General features: G+C 36.6%; 1 protein-coding gene across 6 annotated transcripts in view; it reads right to left on the minus strand.

Annotated features, from left to right (window-relative positions):
- Positions 1-6401: 6401 nt before the first annotated feature.
- Positions 6402-20617, minus strand: part of NIPBL (NIPBL cohesin loading factor) — a 135089-nt gene continuing 120873 nt past the window's right edge. For 5 of the 6 annotated variants that reach the window (XM_032097411.1, XM_032097412.1, XM_032097407.1 and 2 more), the window contains 13 exons: positions 19359-19499; positions 18957-19050; positions 18692-18846; positions 18340-18430; positions 15068-15241; positions 14352-14542; positions 13503-13610; positions 12007-12207; positions 11443-11589; positions 9516-9811; positions 9028-9202; positions 8266-8451; positions 6402-7704 (listed from right to left, as the gene is read on the minus strand). In XM_032097411.1, the coding sequence (XP_031953302.1) occupies positions 7339-7704; positions 8266-8451; positions 9028-9202; positions 9516-9811; positions 11443-11589; positions 12007-12207; positions 13503-13610; positions 14352-14542; positions 15068-15241; positions 18340-18430; positions 18692-18846; positions 18957-19050; positions 19359-19499 (2325 nt within the window). In that variant the 3' untranslated portion in view covers positions 6402-7338. Of the gene's footprint in view, positions 7705-8224; positions 8452-9027; positions 9203-9515; positions 9812-11442; positions 11590-12006; positions 12208-13502; positions 13611-14351; positions 14543-15067; positions 15242-18339; positions 18431-18691; positions 18847-18956; positions 19051-19358; positions 19500-20617 lie in introns of all 6 variants that reach the window. The other variant, XM_032097410.1, reaches the window with a different exon arrangement.

Below are 20617 nucleotides of genomic sequence, written 5' to 3' on the forward strand. Positions count from 1 at the left end.
GTGGCAACCATCATTAAAGCCACTGCCTGAGGCTGTTGCCATGGACACTTGCACTGGGATGTTGCTGGGGCTGGGCACTGTTGGCAACTGTGACAGGGCCTCAGTGCAGTGAATTCCTCTGAGACCCATTACTGAGGTTGGGTGCTGTGGTAACCATCCTCTGCCACTGCTTTTTAGAAATCTCATCCAAAGAGACCTAAACTTCATTTAGCACTCTAATAGCATGACATTTCCATCTGACTGAAAGAAATTAAGTTTCACAGATGAAACATATGATTATTTGCACTGGATTAAATCATGTGTAGAGGCTGTGTTCTGTATGTCACGCATTTTACATTTTAATATGTTTCAGTCTTTATTTTCTGGTGTTTTCCGTCAGAAAGCTTTAAAAAGCCAAAAGCAACTTATTTCAGGAAAACCTTTGTGCAGGAAGTTTAAAAAACCAACAACAAAGCAAAACTAAAAGTAAAACCAAAAGCAAAACTAAAAAAAACCTCACTAACCAAACCCTGAAGAGAGATATTGTAGACAGCACGTAACACCAACCTAAAAAAACCCAAAGTACAAGAATTAAGAAGATGAAAAAGACAAAGCTACAAAAGTAAGAACATACTACTTCAACTATTTTGGTCCTTTAATATGAAATCTTGATTATTAAGGGACTCAGAGAGTAATAAAGTAAATGGTACTTACCACTGGCTGACATGAGATAAGCACCTTCAGCAGAGCTGTCTCTAAGCCAGAGCTCTGGCTGAGTGAGATATTTAAACTTGGAAACTACTAACAAGATGTCAAATTCTGTGAAAAGACACTTTAAGATACACACGGCTGGCATTGGTGTTTTGTCTACAAAACCACTGGTCAGTGAAGAAAGAGAAATAGTTATGTTTCAAGAGGAACATACAAGGGAAGACAGTTTCCTTTCCAGCTCCCTGTTGTTACGGGTGGGGATTAAATATATATGGAAGAAATGTATATGGACCGATTCTTGATAGATGTTTCAGAGATGTTTATTTCTCCAGCCGCATGGCTGAGGATCTGCTGAGGAACTGAGGCAATCACGGGACCCGAGGGTCCCTGCCCGCGCAGGGAACACAAAACAACCAATGGGAACGAGGCTGAGCAGGAGCAGGGAAACCCCGTGTCTCCCCCCAGGGCCCCTCTCCCAGGGCTACATGGCAGGGGGAGGAGACCCCAACACCCTCTCTCTTCAAAGCCACACTCACACCTTCTGAAGATGGAAGTGAGTGTCTTCAGCTGAGGAATTTTAAGGATCCTACACAGGCTTCAAGAAATTATGTGTGGCATTGGTATGTGTACACAAGATAAATCTGCACTACAATTTGTAAAATTTCGTAGGAAAAATGAACAAAACTTCACTACTACCCAAACAATAAATACAACCCTAAAACTTGCTTTTGAAATCATATTGTCAGTTTGAGATAAAACAGAGCAGGTAAAGCACCAAAAGACTATTCCCTCACCTGGGAATTTTTCAAATACACTAAAATAAGGGAAGGATTTTTTTTCTTTTCCTGATATAGAAAGACACAACTAATAGATGGAAGGAAAGTTCAAAATGTACTCAAATTTGAAACGGGCCTGCTGAGTAATACATGCCTTGTAATGACCAGTTATGTGCACCCTCCTACAAATATCTAGTATGACATTTAAAGAAGGGGCCTGAGTGGGTTTCTCAGCCAAGACTTAAAAATCAAAGGTAGGAAAAATTTACTCTAACGATGGAGGATCCTGTAATTGGGATCTGTTGCCCAAAGGGGAAAACTCAGTGTGTAGAAGCCTGTATATGACTGGTCTGGAAAGTTTGATCTGGATGACTCGAAGGCTGAACATGGACTTAACAACTTCTGCACCAATTATTTCATGTGGATTTCAACATGAAGGGAAGGAAAGGAATCCTCTCTCTCTCGAGTAGTGCAACAGCAGTACTTTTGGACAGCAAATAAAAAGCCTTGATGAGGAGTGATCCAAATCACACAGAACTTGGTATTGCATGGATCTGACCTGCAGGTTTGTCAGTGGAGATGGAACTGCAGGAACACATTGCACAGGCGATGATCAAGGCTGACCTTGAATCTGAACATCCACCTACACATGAGACTATTCAAAATAAAAAAGCTCTCATAAATAAGAAACAAATATATTTTCTCAAGGAATCATCACACTTTGTTTGCCTGCTCAAAGAATACATTTAGTCTAAGCAGGAAACCCACAAATATCTCCCTCTACACATGGATTTCAGGAATTTAATTGCAGTTAAGGAGTATTTCTGTACAGTCATAACTCCTAACAAGAGAACAAAACATGCAAAATAAGAGACTGAAAGAAGACTGTTGTTCAGAGAAAACATAAGTCTTCAGTCTGAGCTTGTGAAGTCAAAATGAAAAGCAGATGGCCCCCTGTATGGTTTCTCAAAAATAAATTACATGTAATGACAAAATGGGGCTGTTCCCAACAAATTTTGCAGCCTTTTATAGCTGGGAAGAGAAATACAGGTAAGGGACAGGTAAAAGAAATTCAGAAGCTCTCCTGGGAGAAGGGAAAGGAGGAAGTACATTGAAAGGGAGCCGATTGACAAACCGTGTTGGAGAGTGAGGTGCAGCCAGCACCAGAGTGCCCACCCAGCACAGTTCAGTGCTGGGGACCACACCTCCTGAGAGGCAGAGGCTGCACTGCCGGCACAGCAGTAACATCCTGCTAATGACCAGTCCCCAGGAAAGTGGGGGTGGAAATCAGATAAATCACCTTTCTAGATCTTAGGAAGCAGGATCATGTTTCAAAGTAGAAATACGAGCCTTTCAACACAGCTGCACCAAGTACAGTGATGGAGAAAATCTTCTTTGAAGCCCAACCAGATTGCTTTAAATAAGTCGCTGAAATAATGAGAAACATGGGTCTCTCTGTGCCAGACACTGGAGGTGGCACAGGCAGCCACTGGTGACGTCCTTCTGTAACGCCAGTGCAGGGAGTCCCTGCCCTGAGATGGCTGCCAAGGGCACAGCCACACTTGGGCCACCACCCCGCTGGTGTTGGTGGCTGAGCCAGTGCTGCTTCTCGCTGGATAATCCCTCCCCTGCCCCCGCCCGTGGCCCCGAACCAGCCCGTAGGGTAAGGGGTGTTTGGAGGATATAGCTTGGGCAGTTGTGAGCAGCGCATGCAGCTGCACTTTACCTGGATAACGCAGAAATTAGAAATGTAGTTGTGTCTGATGGGGTGAACACAGACTGGCAAGAAGTCTCCCAGAATAATTCAAAAGTGCGTTCCCTGGATAATTTACAAGTGCCCAGGCATAATTTGAGCACTGTGAGCATAGTGAGAAAGGGATAACAAAGTGTATGCACATTCTAGGATAAAAACTTGCAAGTTTCATTTTAGAAGGGTCCAAACTGAACTCTTAAAACATTTATTTTAAATAAATGAAATATGAAAATACTATGAACTTATTTGTATATAACAATAACACTTTAATATTTAGTCAAGGAACCATGAAATCTAAAAACTTGCTACTTACATTAAGAACTCACCCATTACAACTCAGAACTTCAATGATAAGATGACAAATTCTCTGAGGGATATGGAAACGCTCATACGATCATGGTGTGGCTCTTTGGTGAGTGGAGGAAAACTAGGATATAGGAATTGTGGCTTGCACTCCTGCTTTTTGCAGGGCATGAGAGTTCAGGAGTGTCGGGACATAGGAAAGCATGGAAAACGTGTATGTCTGAATTCAGCATCACTAAGATCTGCCTGGGGCTCGGAGTCAAAGCAAAGGATCAGCTGAACTCGTCCATTCTTTTTCCTGGAATACCATTAACACATGCATTTGGCAGAATGTCCTGCTGCTAACTAGCACCAGATGAGCCAGACCTGATTAAAAACTTTTTTTTTGACATGAGCCACAAACACATTTAAGAACTACTTTAGTGCTGCAAGGTATTTCATGTTAGAGCTAATGTTCAGCACAACCTAATTATTCCACAGTAATAATATTCTTACTAGTGACACCACATAAGCAAAACAAAGGCTAAAGATTGACTCAGATTTCAAAAATTAAATAGTTTTTTTTAATGGCCACACCTCACTAAAATACTTAGGCGAATATTTCCCATGCCTACTTTATACACATTAGAGTTGTTAATATAAGCAATAAAGAACCTCAAAAATACAAAAGGGTGTTACTGAATCATTTAAAAAAATACTTATAATTACAGTTCTGTCAAAAACTATTGTGATCTTGAAAATATTCAAGAATTATTCTGCAATTTTACAGTACTGAAGTGGAAGATTAAAAATAATAATTTCATTTTTATTTAGATTGTGGAAGTGTCTGTGTTTTCTTAAAAAGTACAATATGGCTAGTGTTAATTCTAAGAGCTTGACAATACCCCTTTGTTAGGTAAGCTGCTGCAACAAGTTCCATGTACAGATCCTGTACTCAAAGGGAAAAAGTAGGAAGAATAAAAAATTCAATAATCTTATAGTTACATATGTAAAAATCTATAGTCATACAGTGAAAAAATACTACAAAGCTATGTCAATACAAAGGAGTAAAATTGTGTCACTGGATCAATTACTGCACTGCAGCACTTTAACAAAAACCAAAACAAAACCAAACACTTTTTCATGTAGAAAAATTCTTGTCTTGGTATGTGCTGTTGCTAATGATGTGGTTCATGCTGGTAAAACTGCAGTTGCTACTCAGAGGTTGAGCCCTGCACTGGGGTGCCACTGATGTCAAGTCTGGGCCCTCGACTTCGTGGTGCAGAGAACAACCAGCCCACGTCATGCACAGCAAACAGGAGTGTTTCCCAAAATGGGGCACTGCTACCTTCTCCTTTCACAGCAGGTAACCAGAGTATTTGTGATTGGCAAAACCAGACTAGGTATTACTCTGTGTACTTTGGGAGGGCAAAATTCAACTCTTAACTAGTAAGAATCATATTCGATTTATTTAATAATCTATAATCAATTTTATAACTGTAAATTATATAACAGCCATCACATCCCATCAAGGAGCATGTATGCCACTGGCATATCATACAACATAGTAATGGTCTAAATCCTCTCAACTAAGACAACTTTAGACTTCAGGTTTATATTGTTTAATTATAGTTTCTTTCTGATAATTTTATTCCAATAAATACCAAGCAAATTGAAATAAATCCCCATCTTTGCTATTGGAAAAGCCACATGACAGGAAATGAACAAGGAAGTATTTGTATTACCTACTAAAAATAAGATGCTTTAATATAAATCGCATCAGAAATTACTAACAGCCAACTTAATTCTAAACTGCAACTGTATGAAATCCTTGGGTTTATCACTTAGGAGTTTCTTGGTGAAGAATTTTCAACTCTGCTTATCAGTAATATGTGACATGTCATATAACCCCTCTATCCTCCGAGTATGAGTTTGACACTATAAAAGCTGCACCTGGCCCTGAGAAATATAGTCTTTCATTGTTTGCTACAAAAATGTCCTGTTTCCAGAGCTGCAGAGGACTGACTCCTGCTTCTTCTACTTCTCCCTACTTTAACAATACTGATCTTAGCCCAAGAGGTGGCTTTTTGTATAGTGAAGAAAACACTATCAACACTATCAAAAAAAGAGGTGTGAAAACATTTCTGTTAAGAAAAATTCCAGTGGTGAAACAGCAAAAAGGCATTCTCCAACAATTTACTAACTGGATTCTGAGGAGTTATTAATAATTAGTTTAATGTGTTGTTTGGTTTTTTTAACGTATGAATATTTTGGAATACTGTAACTATTCCTCACAAATTGAATAATGTATTAGAATTCTGCAAATCAGTTTAATAAAAACAGCCTCCTACGATATATTAAATTTTTAAAAGAAACAAAACATAATAGAAAAATAATTATGTTGAGAAACACCTGTTTTTGATAAATACATTTGAGAAGACAGCATGGTTTAATAGACTCCCAAAAAGTTTAGCTTTATTTTAGATTTTTCCCTGTTTTTAAATATGCTGCTTTTCTTACTCTCTAGGAAGATGAACTGCTTATGAAAGGTTGTGGCAAGGCAGTTGAAGCAAATGCTTCTGGAAGATTTCAATAGCATTTTTTCAATTTACAAAATGTGAAAACATCTTTCAATTAGTAAAAAAATTAGTCTAATATACAAACTTTAAATAAAAAAATTCATTTGTGAAGGAATGTAGTGTAATTGCCCAGACTCATACCCATTCACACCTCAGATACTGGTAGCTAGCTCCTCTTGACACAAGCCTCTCTGTACTAACCCAGAGAAATGCATACATGGCCAGTGCGCCCAAGCAGGAGTCATTCAGCTTTCCCAAAATTTGAACTATCATAAATTACCATTTGGACAGCATTAGAAAGAAATTGAAGCATACAAGGAATAAACTATAGTTTCTTTTTATATCAAAATGTACTCTTGAAAATGTGTTTGGCACAGTGCTAAATCATATAGTTAATACTAAATATTGCAGGATACAATAAAACCCTGGAGTTAACTTGTGTTTACACCCTTTTAGGGATAAAAATAAAAAGATACCAATTATTCAGAAGTCAGCCTATACAAACTGTATAAACAATATTTTATGTCTTGTTTTGAAAACCACTGATATAGTAAATTTTACATAAAAGACTGCAAAATAATATAAATGGATTTAAACAGATCTTTACAATAAGAAATTCAAATGGAAACAGACAAGTAACAAAGAGAAGTAAAAAAATTTATTGCAGTATTCGTTCCACCAGATTTGCTGGGGATCCCTTTTCTTGTATTATTTCAGGGTGACCTAATACATCAAAATCTACATTTACAAAAACTCCTCCTGCAGATAGGTCATAGATACTGCATGCTTTTTTTTCTTTTTTTTTTTCTTCAACAGAATAAATTATATATCCAGGAGATTCTGCCACTTTACAGCCTGGAAAAACAATGCTTCCCTGGAAACTGGGCTAAGCTAAAGAAAGCCATCCGCTGCTAGGTTAAACTCCAAGAACACTTTATTAAGAACATTAACAGACTAATTTCCAACATTCACTTGTTTATTTTTTTTAAACAGAAAGGTTTTTTTTTTTTCAAGATATAAACAATTTTTTTGTTAAACTATAATACAGTGGGAGTAAAAATGAACTGAGAAGTTTCTGCTGCACAACAGCGAAGGAAGCTCCCACAAAAATGTTTACCAAACATTTCCTTCTTTTTTCCCCGCGTCCCAGGTTCCATTCTTACTCTTCATTTAACTGATTTTTTTTTGCCAGAAAGTTGGTATTTCAAGTTTTTCTGTTATTTCAATTCCTGTAAATTTGGCTGCATGTACAAATTCATTAGCTGGAAGTTCCATCCTTGGCGGCATACAGCGATCGTAAAGTCTGCACAACTTTATTAGTCAGCTTATTAGCACTCGTTAGAGCAATTTTTTTGTAAATAATGTCTGACTCTTTAATAGTGTCTACCCAAGGCACCAGTTTGCGGCCATCACGGCGCTTAGCCTCAGTCCAGGAGCCACTGTAGGAGCCTGCCATCCACTGAACACTGAAGCCATTGCTGGTTTTCTGTACTACTCTTGCAATTTGTGGTCGGTCTTTGTACTTTGGACAGCAAATAGCGATGACATCCATGACATCAACACTTTCATTCATCTGTGCTGCCAACTCCGTAGAGTCTGAATTTCGTTTTGACCTTCTCAATGACTAAAACATTGGGGGGAAAAAAGACCAAGTGTTACACAAAAGAACTTTAGTGAAATTATTGCTTTTATTGCTTTTAATCCCTTGACGCCGGGAGTTGGGATTCCCCGGCACACATTCCATTGCCGGCAATGAGACGCACCGCGACCGCCAGCGCCAAGGGGTTAACATATCCTTGTAAAACCACATACTCTTAATTTGTACCCGTGTCTTTATCTCTTATTGATATATAAAATTATATATACACATGAATCATAAAGCTACATAAAAACTTGGCAACAATAAAAAGGATAACACACAGTACATTCCAAAGGAAAATTAATAACTTTTTATACGGGATAAATCTCATTTTCTAGTTTGGTTTTTTTTATTGTCTTTTCTGTTAAACTTTCTACAAAAGTTGTATAAACGGTTAAGTAGAGAATCTCTATCTACAAAATGCTTTCTTTCATGTGGATTACATTACTTGGTGTACATTTAATATAATAAACTGACATTTATAAGCACATAAAAATCATTTTACGTAATACGCTGCGAAATACGTTGACTCCTCCTCCGCCTCACCCCTGAAGTGCCTCCTCCTCTATCCTCCCCATCACTTTCATCGTCCTCTGTCTCAGCTGCATTGTTTTTAGGGCTGCCTCCTCCAAGCAGCGAGGTAATTGCTTTGTTGCGAGCATTTGTGCTAGCTGACACCTCTCCGTCTTCTTCCTCTTCATCAGGATCCAAATGTTCCATAAGGAGCTTGAACTATTAAAAAAAAAAAAAAATCAATTCACTTTGTAACTTTAAAAATGGACATTTATATCACACCACATTATGTTAGAAACAAAATGCAATATAAAGAAACAGGGTAAAACAAACAGTAGACAACTTCAACCGATTTTGTTGTGTTCTACAAATTTAACTTTCTGATTTTTTTTTTTTTCTTGGAGATACATAAAAGCTTTCTTCCTGTGTTTTCCAAAAGGCAAGTTTTCTCAAACTTATTGTTATTGTTGGGAGGTGAGGGGCAGTTAATAAACTACATCCAGTCTCTGTTCCCAGATGAAAACAGTCAGGAATAAAGTGAACAATTAATATGGGACAGGTATACAACATGGATGCCAGAAATTAGAAAATACTCTATAAAGATGAACCTCCTTTACTTGAAATTATCATTGAGTTTAAACTTATTAGAAATCTTTGAAATACAGTTCTGCTAAACATCCTGAAAGGAAGATCACACATCATATCAGACAACCAGGAACTTAACATTTTGAAGTGTACTTTCAAGTTTATATTGCGTTAAAGATTTCAGACTTTCTGCAAAGCAACTTTACTTACATCTAAGTACTGTTTTACTATACTCCTCTTCACTTCTTCCGTGATCTTGGAATTAGCCATATCACTCCGCAGAAAATCCAAGGTTTGTTTTGGATGGAAATGCACTCCTGTCTTCCTGTTTATAGCTTTATCATAAACTTTCGCAGATTCAGATGGAGAATATTTTTGAATTTTACTGTTTAAAGAAAACAAAAGAGAAGATCTTTCAAGGAAAGTCCAGAGTAATCTGAACAAAAAGCTTTTAAAATCTCCAATGTAAGTATTTATCTTTGAATTATTCCATATACAATAGATAGCCTGGTAAGAAATAAAATAATTTGGTTTTTTGAAGCCAAAGTTTCATTACATTCAACGTAATAAATTTGTTTTCTCTGTTACACAAGCAAATCTATTGCTTAAACAAGTAGTTACAATCAGCTTAAATAAATAGAAAAAACTCCCAAACAGCTTACTGCATTACAAGTGTCCTACTACCTAAATAGCCTTACCTATCAGAGAATCCACAGAGGTTCTTTAGATGCTGTTTCAGCATCAGAAGTAATAATATGCCTTGGGAGACATTAGCAAATTCAATTAAAGGAGCCGAATTTTCTGGTAAGCATTTCATCACTGCATTTATATCATTTTCTTCATCAGAATCTGAATCAGAGTCCACTCGTTTCCGTAACCTCCGAGGCTTAGAAGCTTCCTCCTCACTTTCACTCCCGCTACCACTGTTACTGTCACTCTCAGTCTCCTCATCCGATGAAGGCTTTCTTTCCTTTTTTTTGTCTTTCACCATAGACTGCAAGACAGATAAGTTAACACATATTCCAAAATTAGAGTAAGTAACATCATGTATGTTCCTAAAATAATCTGTCCAAAAATCATTAGTGGCTTAAATTAGCAAGAATTACCTGAACAATGTTATTAATTTATAATTTGATAGTCTTAAAATTATTTATGGCAAAAAGATACTGAAAAATTTATCCAAAGCCCAGATTTTCTTGTGAGGTGCATACAAAAGGAAGTGAAGCAACAAGCACTCCCCTAGTATGTGATCACTAAAAGTTTATTATATTAATTATAATTATTAATTTTATATATATATGAATATTCATATATTCATATTACGCTGAAGTTCATTAGCAGTGACAGCAAAACACAAGTAGAAGGCCAAACAATAAATCAGGAAGAAAATTCTGGTTTTCTTTCACCTGAATATAATTTCAGTGTATCATGGAGATTTTCACATGTATTTTGGGTACAGACTAGTCCAAGCTGGTTTTAAATCCTCATCTCTTAAAACTCTGTGACACTAATTGCACTGCTGACCAAAGTGATCAAATTAATAATGAATTAATAATGATTAATAATAATCAGCTGCCCTATCCCTGGCAATGTTCAAGGCCAGGCTGGGTGGGGCTCTGAACAACCTGGTCTAATGGAAGGTGTCCCTGCCCATAACAGGCAGCTGGAATGCGGTGATCTTTAAGGTCCTTCCAACCCAAGACATTTTATGATTCTATGATTAGTTCTACTACTTGTACATCTTCAAAATTTCACACATGCATTATTACTGCACATAGTATGATTTTTCATGACACAGACCTAATCAAGATCTCAACCTTTTGGTGCTGGGTGCTACACACTGGTTCTCAACCTGAAGAATGCATCGTCTCTTTCTAGCAGATTAAAAATCAACTTTGGTAGGGTGAGAGTTTAAAGCACAGTACTTTTCAGGCAGTGAACTTTCAGGCATCAACTCTGACTTGTATTTATTAGTCAAACTGGACATTCTAGAAACTGGTTTGGTTCCTGACAATTTGCATCTTCTACGGTAAAAGTCATTTAGGAAAGGAAGACACTGAAATCTTTAAGAAGCAGAGGACTCTCCCTTACAGGCTTGTGTGTTGCCATAACAACAGGCACTCTATCATGATTAAGGTTCTTATGTGCTCCCTTAAGAAATACTGCCCGCTCCTCTCTTGCAATAAACAGTGCATTTTAAATCTCTCAGGCAACACGAACGCAACTGCCATCAGCTACTTGACAATGAAATAAACTGCAAACTGGATTTTATTGTTAAAATTTTACAAACAACCATGACAAACTAGTATTCCATGATGATTCTGGGCTCATGTGCTTTCAGATGCATACACTCAAGTGTTATTCAGCCATACTGGGAAATTATATAGACTTGATCTCAAAACTCGTAATTCTTTTTTAATAATATAAGCATCAATGTAAGTAAAGTTTTCTAGTGTCTACCAGATACAGGTCAGAACAGACTTGTTTTATCACTATTGGTTACATGCAAAGTAATGCAACTGGTTCACACCATAATAATGGTACTGCATCCTTTGAAAAATTGACCACATTATAGAGAAACTTATTTCCACCATAATAAATATACTAAAATATAAATGCACATACCTCTTTAAATGACTGTAGTAGGTTGCTACCAGAAACTGATAGCGTAATGTCTATATGATGCATTATGAACAGTGGCTCTTCCTGTGTTTGGTAAGGAAAACAGGCTAGATTGTCCGCTATGTACAAAAGCATATTCACCTCCGTTTTCTGAAAGTTAAAGAAAAGATTACATATAAATACACGTACAAATATCTTGGATTCATACACCTCTCCTGTGTTCCTAACGGTATAGAGCAAAAAACATGATCACAATTTTTTTCTATATAGCCCCCAAACCCACTCTAAACAACATATATACATGCAAAATTCAGTCATACCTGAAGATACACTAATTCTGATCAGTCCAAAGTGAGTATAAAAAGGTACAGAATGATGTAACATGCATTCTATTACACAGAATACCTTATATACCTTATATTTATACCTTACATTACAAAGCAAAAAATGTACATTGGGGACAAAGCTATCAATAATTATGTCATAAAAATACATCATAAAAGGAGAATTTAAGCTTGTAACACTGCATTTTAACTTCTTTGTAAGTGAAGGAAATGTGGTGCTTACTGCAGTATCATCAAAGAGGTTGAGTAAGGAAATTAGAAAGGCTCGTCTGTGTTGACGGTTCCCTCGAATCATGGAGTAGAGGTGTGAACACAGTGCACTGGACGATTCATCATGTCTAAAACCTCTTACAGGATCTTTTGGGCAGGTATTAATTGCCTGTTGTACTTGGTAAGACATCTTCATACCAGCCACTGCTTTCATCTGAAATGGAAATGTATTTATTTTTATTCAAAGCATTGCATCCAAGAAGTACAACTGATTCCTTTTAAAGGGATGCTCATTCAAGACTTAAATTTAAAACATGCACTGAGGCAATACTACCTTTCGAGGTGGCAAACAGAACTTGTGGCAGAGGTCAGAATGTCTTGTGAACTGCTTTGACTGTAAATTCTGCTAGGAATACACAGCTAATCTGTTAACCCACTACAGCCAGGTATTTAAATGACTTTCAAGAACACTGAAATGTTTTCATACATGAATAGAATATTTTACCAAATGTATATGCTTGGTATCACCTGTAGTGAAACCAATAACTGAATCCATATGAGCACAACAGGACTAACAAACAGAAAATTAGGTGGTTTGGGTTTTTTTTTTTTATATATGCAAACATTTCCAGTTGATTTTACTCACTTCAGTGATCCTGCTCTTGTTTCAGAACACACTGAATCTCTAGTTAGGCTGCATATCAAACTGTCCTCATACTACATCTGTTGCTGTTCAGCAAAGTTGTCTATGTGTCTATACGCTGCCTTAAATCCCAGCTGCCTAACACAGCAAATTCCAACTGCTAGTCTTCACCTAATGGATGAGGTATTTGTTTGGATGCCACCAACAGTGCAATGCTCCAAATGCAGTGGAATACATGGAAGGATATGTGAGAAGTCCTGTAACATAGTACACACACTGAACCTAGACTGCGATCTTCCAAAATAAGGAGAATGGTGCAGCCTAATTTCAGAACTTAAGCAGAACTGGTGCCATGCCACAACTCCACATCCTTACGTAGCCCTCAGTTTTTCCTTTCAGCAAGGTTCATCAGATGTTTCCTATGCTCCTTCTGCTTAGATTATATTTTATAAAGCCTTGGTGACTTGCACACTCTAATATATATACTCTAAGGACTTCTTTTGACTGTTACATGGTATTTTCTTTTCTAGTCCACTGATACAGGAAAATCATTGCTAAACATTATGAAACACTTGTCCTTACCTCTTATAAAATAAAGGCTCTTAAGTACTATTTAGTGTGGAAAACATTACTGTGAATCATAAAGGAAATTTTGATCTAGAAGAGACACTTCAAAATATATTATCCTTTCTGTTTCTCAGAAAAGAAATCTCCAAACAGGGAGAAGAGTCATCTTTTACAACTGCTTACAGTTACTGTTTATTCTTTTACTTTATACCCTTTTTCTGAAGCTGAAGCATATTCAACTGTTAAACCACTAGAGAACATAAGAGTATTTTGTAAAATGTTAAATTAGAATTACTTACGTGAATGAACCCAGCATATTTTTTGTCTATTTCCACCAACTGTTGGTCAGCTTTATTTCGCATAGAGGGCTCTGGATCTGTGCCCATAGCAATTAAGTACGGCACGCACTTGAAAAACAAATGAAATGATTATTTAGAGGCATTGTACCTCCTCTTTCTCAGTTTTTGTTCTTTGTTTCTACTGAGGAAATTAGAATACGAAGGTCTATGCAACTTACTACCCTTTTTCAAGTAAATAGAACAAAATACTATGAGACACCAGCATTCTCACAAAGTTGTGTGAGATGTCAGGTAGTATTTCCCTTTTTCTCAATCTCTAAAGTCAACTTAAAATACAGAAAATTGCATTTAAAAACCCCCGAACAACCACTTATGACTGAACATGTGCAATGGTTGCAGTATCAAAAATTAATTACAAAACATTGTGTAAGCAAAGAATGATGGAGATGATGATTGAAGTTCTGACAGTGACTGTGGAATTCCATATTGTTTGGAGGATATAGGGATTGAGGTGGAAGCAAGCTGACACAGGATAAAGAATTAAACAAAGAAAACATTTTGGCATATACCTCAAAGTTGTAACAGAAATATGCTCCAAAGTACATATCTACATGCTCTTTAGGCACTGCTTGGGCTTCTACATTTTAATCCAAAAATAGATAATAAAGCATTTGGAATCTCATGGGCTAACAACATAAGTCAGATTTCAAAATATATCTTCTGTAAAGGCCTCTTGCTACAGTAAGAAATCACTGTAACATAAGAGAAGACCTGGAAATTTATATAGTAAGTGTGAAAGCCTCTAAAAACATGAATAAAAGAAAGTCCCACCACAAAAGCCTATCATACCTGAACAGGATGGATGAGACCTTGGTTTAATGTCAGTGCAATGACATTTAGAGCAAAGTGGCGTACACTGGACTGGTTATGAAAGAAAGCCTCAAGGACCTGTTTGAGATATAGCTGCATGATGGAACTACTCATCCCTGAGGAAATATCACCCATTTCTTTCAGGTCTTCCTGTTTTGCTACTTTTTTCCCTGTAAAAAGGACAAAAGCAATAGCACACTCACCATAATATAATCACTTTTTTTGCCATGACTTGATATATGCTGATCTTTAAGTTTCACAATAAATACACATTTCAGCTGTCTTAAAATAGGTTTATGATCTCATGAAACACAGAACAGCTAATGTATAAATATATATAAAAAACTAGAGAGACAAAATTTTAATTCAAGTCTTAATTCCTTAATAAAGGATTTCTAAAAATGTAGTATTTATTTTTTTATCTGCAAATTAAACTTAGAGGGTTTTTTGATAAAAATTATTATTACCAGCATTACAGCAATTATGAATTCTGGATTGCTTCCAGTATTTATACATCTTGGAAGTAAATAATACATTTATGCATATACCTCTTTTTAAATCATTCTAAGATACTTCGGGTACAACACTACTGATCTGGTTACAATTTTAAGTGACTCGGTGCAGATATATAGTGACTGTATGCAACAAAGTCAGGTTTTGCAAGGCTCATGAGCACAGAAGAACTCAGCACTTACAGTCTCTATCTGCCTGCTGCATACGTGTATCCTCCTCCTGCAAGTAGGTCTGGAGGTTTTTTAACACCTGGATTTTTAAGTTTACAGAACAGTTCTTATCTGAAAGAATGCTGTTGTACAGAGTCTTCACTTCCTGTTCGAACATTAAACTTGGGTGCTGTATAAATGCAAATCCTAAGGGTGGAGAAAAGAGGAAATGGTTCTCATTATTATAATCTAGAAATTGTATTTCTGCTTTTTAAATCCTTCAGAAGAAAGGTATGACATTTATCTCCTCCCAGCAGCATGGCTTTTTCTAGTCCAAACAGTATCGTGTTTCTGTACGGACACCATCCATTGCTTACAAGGAGTTCTGATAGCCATATCAGTTCTATTAACCACAACTCTGTTTGATGGATAAAATGCAGTGTTGACCCAGGGCAGCTGCACAGAAAGTTATACAGGTCTGGAACCAGGTCCAGTGTAGTGGCCTGCATCTCAGTGACTAGGAGCTATCATAAGAACAAGAAAGGAACATTACCAAAAATTATCTGTTATTTTTCTAATACAGACAATCTAATACATTTAGAGACAAACATTTTGTTGCAACTGTAAAATGTGACTCACATGGATGCAGAGAAAATGTGGAAAAATTGATAAATATCATGAGTATTTAACACTGTAATAGAAAAAATGATCTCCAGGGAACACAGTAAAATTTATACCTCTTGCTGTCGTTATTCATATACCTATTGTAGTCTTCTCTTGAGGACTGTCTGAAGTGTTCCCAAGACTATGTGTGTTGGATGACACACACTACAGAACTGTTTTTAGCTGTAGTCAAGGAACTGGCTGTCTTTAAGTCTGTATTTAATAAAAACTTTTCTAAATTACTGGTAGTGTATACCATTTTAGATAATGTATGTAGATTTAGAAGTGCTGCTGACTACAGAGTATCTTAGAAAAACAGTAATGGGAACATAACATCCTAATTTAATTTACATTTAACTATTTCATTTTTTTAAGACTGTTTAGGAAAAGAAGACATTAGATGCATTTTCTATGACCACAAAAAATTCAGATTTTAAATGAGCACACAGAAAATATAGGAACATAAAAGAAAAATGGGGGAAAAAATGAAAGCAAATCAATGTATAAAAATAGCTGTAACAGAGGGAAGGTTGAGTCAAGTTTTTAAAATAGGCTCCATACACATGAAAAGACAGTGTAGGTAAAGGCTAAGTCCAAGGCAAGCCCTCAGTGTGTTTCAGATCTCATTTCAGTCCCAAAACAAGAAGGAAAGAAGCAGGTGAGATGAAGGGAAAAAGAGAAGAAAAAGGAATTATGGTGTCTTTGGACTATGTGGTATGATTGTGCAGTCTATAAAAGTGCATATTGATGTTTGTAACTTGACCACCTCTGTGCAGAATCCAACCCATTTCTTATGGTTAATTTTGAAAATGAAAGGCACATGGACATATGTGTAATGACTCATAAAGCTTTTTTCTTCATTCGCTTTAAGAAGTCTAAACCACCAGTATTTTCAGAGAAATTTTTACTTTTCCAGCCCCAGTTAACTGGGGAAGAACTCTTACTTGGCATAAGAGGCTGTCATAGCAGATGAAAGGCACCTGCTATATGTTTTTTAAAGACTGAATTAACATCTGAGAGATGCTGTCACACCATTTCTCTTCATACCTTTGTTTTCACTCTGTTAAGAATCTTTAGAGTAAGCACTGAACTTGGTTGAGTAAAATGTTAACTGTTAGATACTTAAAAGTTTAGCTAAATTTATTAACAAAATCTTATATCCTCAACTTGCTTTGCAAGTACATATCTGGAAAAGAAGCATAACCACAATTATTAACCTTAGGATTAAGCTTAATCCCTCAACAGCAGTGGCACATCCCAAGGCAAAGGCTAAAACTGTTGAGTGTCCCTACTAACGTGACAGGCTAATAGGAATGTTCACTCTTCACATGACCCTTTTCACCATATATAAATGTTGAGTTAGCTTGCTAGTCCTTTTCACCATACTGCTGCTCAAAAACATTGAATGAGTTCGGCAACTTTGCTCAGTGACCAGCCTGAGGTGGGCATTTGCACTGCTAACACATCGCCATACACACATACACAACAGCTATCTTCAGAATCAGTACTTGGATGAAATCAGTGTATCACTGAAAACAGTGAGGTTTAATTAAAATAAAGACTGACACGCTTACAGGCAGAAAAAAAAATCTGAAGAATGGCTACTGACAAAACAGATCACAGTTCAGTCTATAATTCAGAAACATTTTTGGCAAATGTGACATACTGTATATCCATGAGCAGAGTGATCATGTCTATGGTTAGGAATACAGACCCTACCCCACATGCAATATTCTGTAGAGTGCAATTAAACTGGACTGGACTATAGTTAAGTGTTGTATACATTGACATAATGCCTAGAAAAACTCCAAGCAGTCCAGAGAACCATAGCATTGCTCCTGCAACAGAGGCAACTCCAGTGCCATTAATCCTGCTCAGCTGCCTGAAATGGTTTCTCATAAAATATGAAATGAAGATTCAGTCTTGATCCTTATCCTCAGAACCCTCACTAGCCTGAATTAGAGTAGGATATCTGAAAAGCCACCTAAATAGCAACACAAAGAGGCAAATTCTTGTCTGTAGTTAAATTATACAACAGAGGCTCTCATGCCTCGGAGACAATTTATTTTAGACCAAACAATAACCATGAACCGAACTCTTCTAGAAACCAAGACCAATCTGCCCAAACAAGATTTTCTCCAATTTATGATTTTTGTCCCTAAATCAGTGGAAGTTCATTTTCTACTGCAAATCACTGAAATGACATATTAATCCCACAAAGGCCATCCAGCTACTATGAACTGCAGAGTTCCCTTGACTCCTGCAGAATGTCTGCTCCTACCCCTAAAATGTTCAAAGTTTTTCCATCTTTTTTTACCTTGTAGACTGGAAAACAAGGTTTGGAGTTAAAACATACTTGCATGTGGAGAAAAAAAATAACATCTTCATTACCTTGGAAATTTGCTGCTCTCTACAACTTGGTCACACATCAAAAGGCATTCGCTGTCAAAAGCACCCAGTCTGCTGCAGAATTATGCAATTAGCAACCCTTTGACAGCTTTTCTATGGCCAGTTCTCAAACAAAATACAGACTAAGTTTTGATTTTAAGCGAACTCTCTTGTGACTGCACAAATACATGAATTCCTACTGATACACATGGATTTTTACCAGAGCAGAATAAAAAAAACTATTAATTTCTTACCAAGACCAATAATGGCTTTTGTCTGTACTTCTTCATCTGAATGCTTTGTAAAATACATCAGCAGTTCAAGTACTTTATCCTTAATGTTAACCTGAGCAAATTAAAACAAAAATAATAGCCATTTGAAGACAAAACAGATGTTTTTAATCTTTTATAAAAAGCATATCTATCAAAAAGAAAAGGAGAAACACAACTTCACTGCATAGTCCTTGCAAAATCATGTATTAAAAACTAGAAAGCTATACCATATGCATTATGGAAAAATATATAGCTTTGGGGGACTAGGAATAATGTGCTTTCAAATTAAAGCAGAGCATTCATTATAAGACATGGAGAATAAATGTTATTTTACCTTACTGTTGCCTTTAAAATCTTCCTGATCAAAATCAAAATGCCGACACAGTGCTCCAACAGTGAAAAGTGACCTAAGGAGTGCTGGTTTATTGGCAGTAAGTATTGTACTGTTGGGGTCTTCTTGATGTTGATTTTTTAATTTAGAAAGTGCACCTGCAGTAAAATAAAAGTTTTTATCACAGTGTTTAATTGTGGTATATCCCTAAGATAAGAGTTGTAGTCAATACTGACGAGTGACAATTACTTTTTATGATTTTACTTACCATAGTATCTATTAAAACAGGCCCACACAAATTTATAGTTCTGAGTGACCTTGTTCACAACAGCCCCAAGACAGCTCACACAGTGCTGAACAACCTAGGAGCAAGAAAGAACAAATGTATTATCTATTTAGAAGTTTAAATTGAGCTTTTTGTGAAGTTATGCAGGAAAAACCTATGCTGAACTAAAATTAACAATCTAATATCATGTGATGTCCATCCCTAGACTGCTCTGAAAACCTGCTCAAACTCATTAAAATACAGCAAAACCAGTGCAAACCCCCGTAAACCAAGTACACTGATTTTTCATGACTCAGAAGTTATCTTCATAATAAAGACAAGACTGTCTTTAAACCAAAGTCATGTGAAATGTAATCAGTAGAATAGTAGCAATAAAAAACTTACTGTCATGCCATATTTGATGATGAGTTTCATGAGGTCTTCCTCAATAGTGGCAAGAAAGGTCTCACTTGGGTGCTCCATTAGCGGCACTACAAGCTCTAAGATTTTTGCAACATTGCAGATCACCATGAAATCATTCTGGGTCTGAAAAAACAGCATTTATGGTGTTTAACATTTCTGGCCATGGATATGCTAAGTACTATTAATATGCACTGGTAGTTGAAAACTCCAACTTATTTAAGATATTTAGTAAACATCTAAAAGAATATTTATATATTTTACACCTGCTATTAAATGACGTATTACTATGAAATTCAGTTCTATTTACTACAGGTATTCTGGGGAAAAAAGTCTGGATGAGCAGGATACACCTCTTATCAAGGCTGCATCAGACCTGAAAACCTTTGGGTCTGGTAACTTTCTGCAGTCCTACAAGAAATCTAGGAACTCTTCCTGAGATATGCACACTAGAAACACAACACCTGAAAACAGGTATCAGCAACAACATGAAGTTGTGCTATGACTTAATGCACCTTAAACAAAAGGTAATAATTTGCACAAGTGTAGAAATTACAATTAAAATTACTACTGGTTTGCATTATTGTGACTGTATGTATATGTTAAGTGTGGAACCTATGGAAAATATTTATCTATTAAAGAGACATCCTGCTAGAAATGGACTTCTGACAAATCCAGCTCACTAATCAGGATAAATCCCTAATGCTAGTATCAAGCCATTTGACATGTTCAAGCTGTCAGTGGTAATTCTATGATTCATCTCAACCATGTGTAAATACAAACCATACGCAACCCACTAAAGGAGCTGCAGCAAGTAAATATTTAGATAACTCTAAATACTGTTTGTTCAGAAGCAGCTCTAAGAGTCTGTTGTAAATGTGCCTAGAGAATGTGGAAAATGGCTGGAAAATGCCAGGCTGTACCTACAACCTACGTTGGTGAAAATTACCCCTTAAGCCTGCCCTGGGCAGCTTACCTATTGAAAAGGACTGCTACCACCCACCCATGCTCATCCTCCTTGAGCCATTGGTGCATGATCCTGCCCTGCTCCTTCTAACAGATCAGGGTGCCAGATCAAAATGGCAGAAACCACTGCAAGGATTCAGAGACCTGAGCTGGGGAGGTTTTCAGTGTTAGCACTCTCTACAATGTCTTACAGAGGAATACAAGAGCACTAGAGCTAGAGAAGTGAGAGATGAATTCTAGAAGAGAATGGAGTAAGACATTTTTCTTCTCATATATTT

This window comes from Corvus moneduloides, chromosome Z (genome assembly GCF_009650955.1).
Source record: "Corvus moneduloides isolate bCorMon1 chromosome Z, bCorMon1.pri, whole genome shotgun sequence".
Lineage (NCBI taxonomy): Eukaryota > Metazoa > Chordata > Aves > Passeriformes > Corvidae > Corvus > Corvus moneduloides.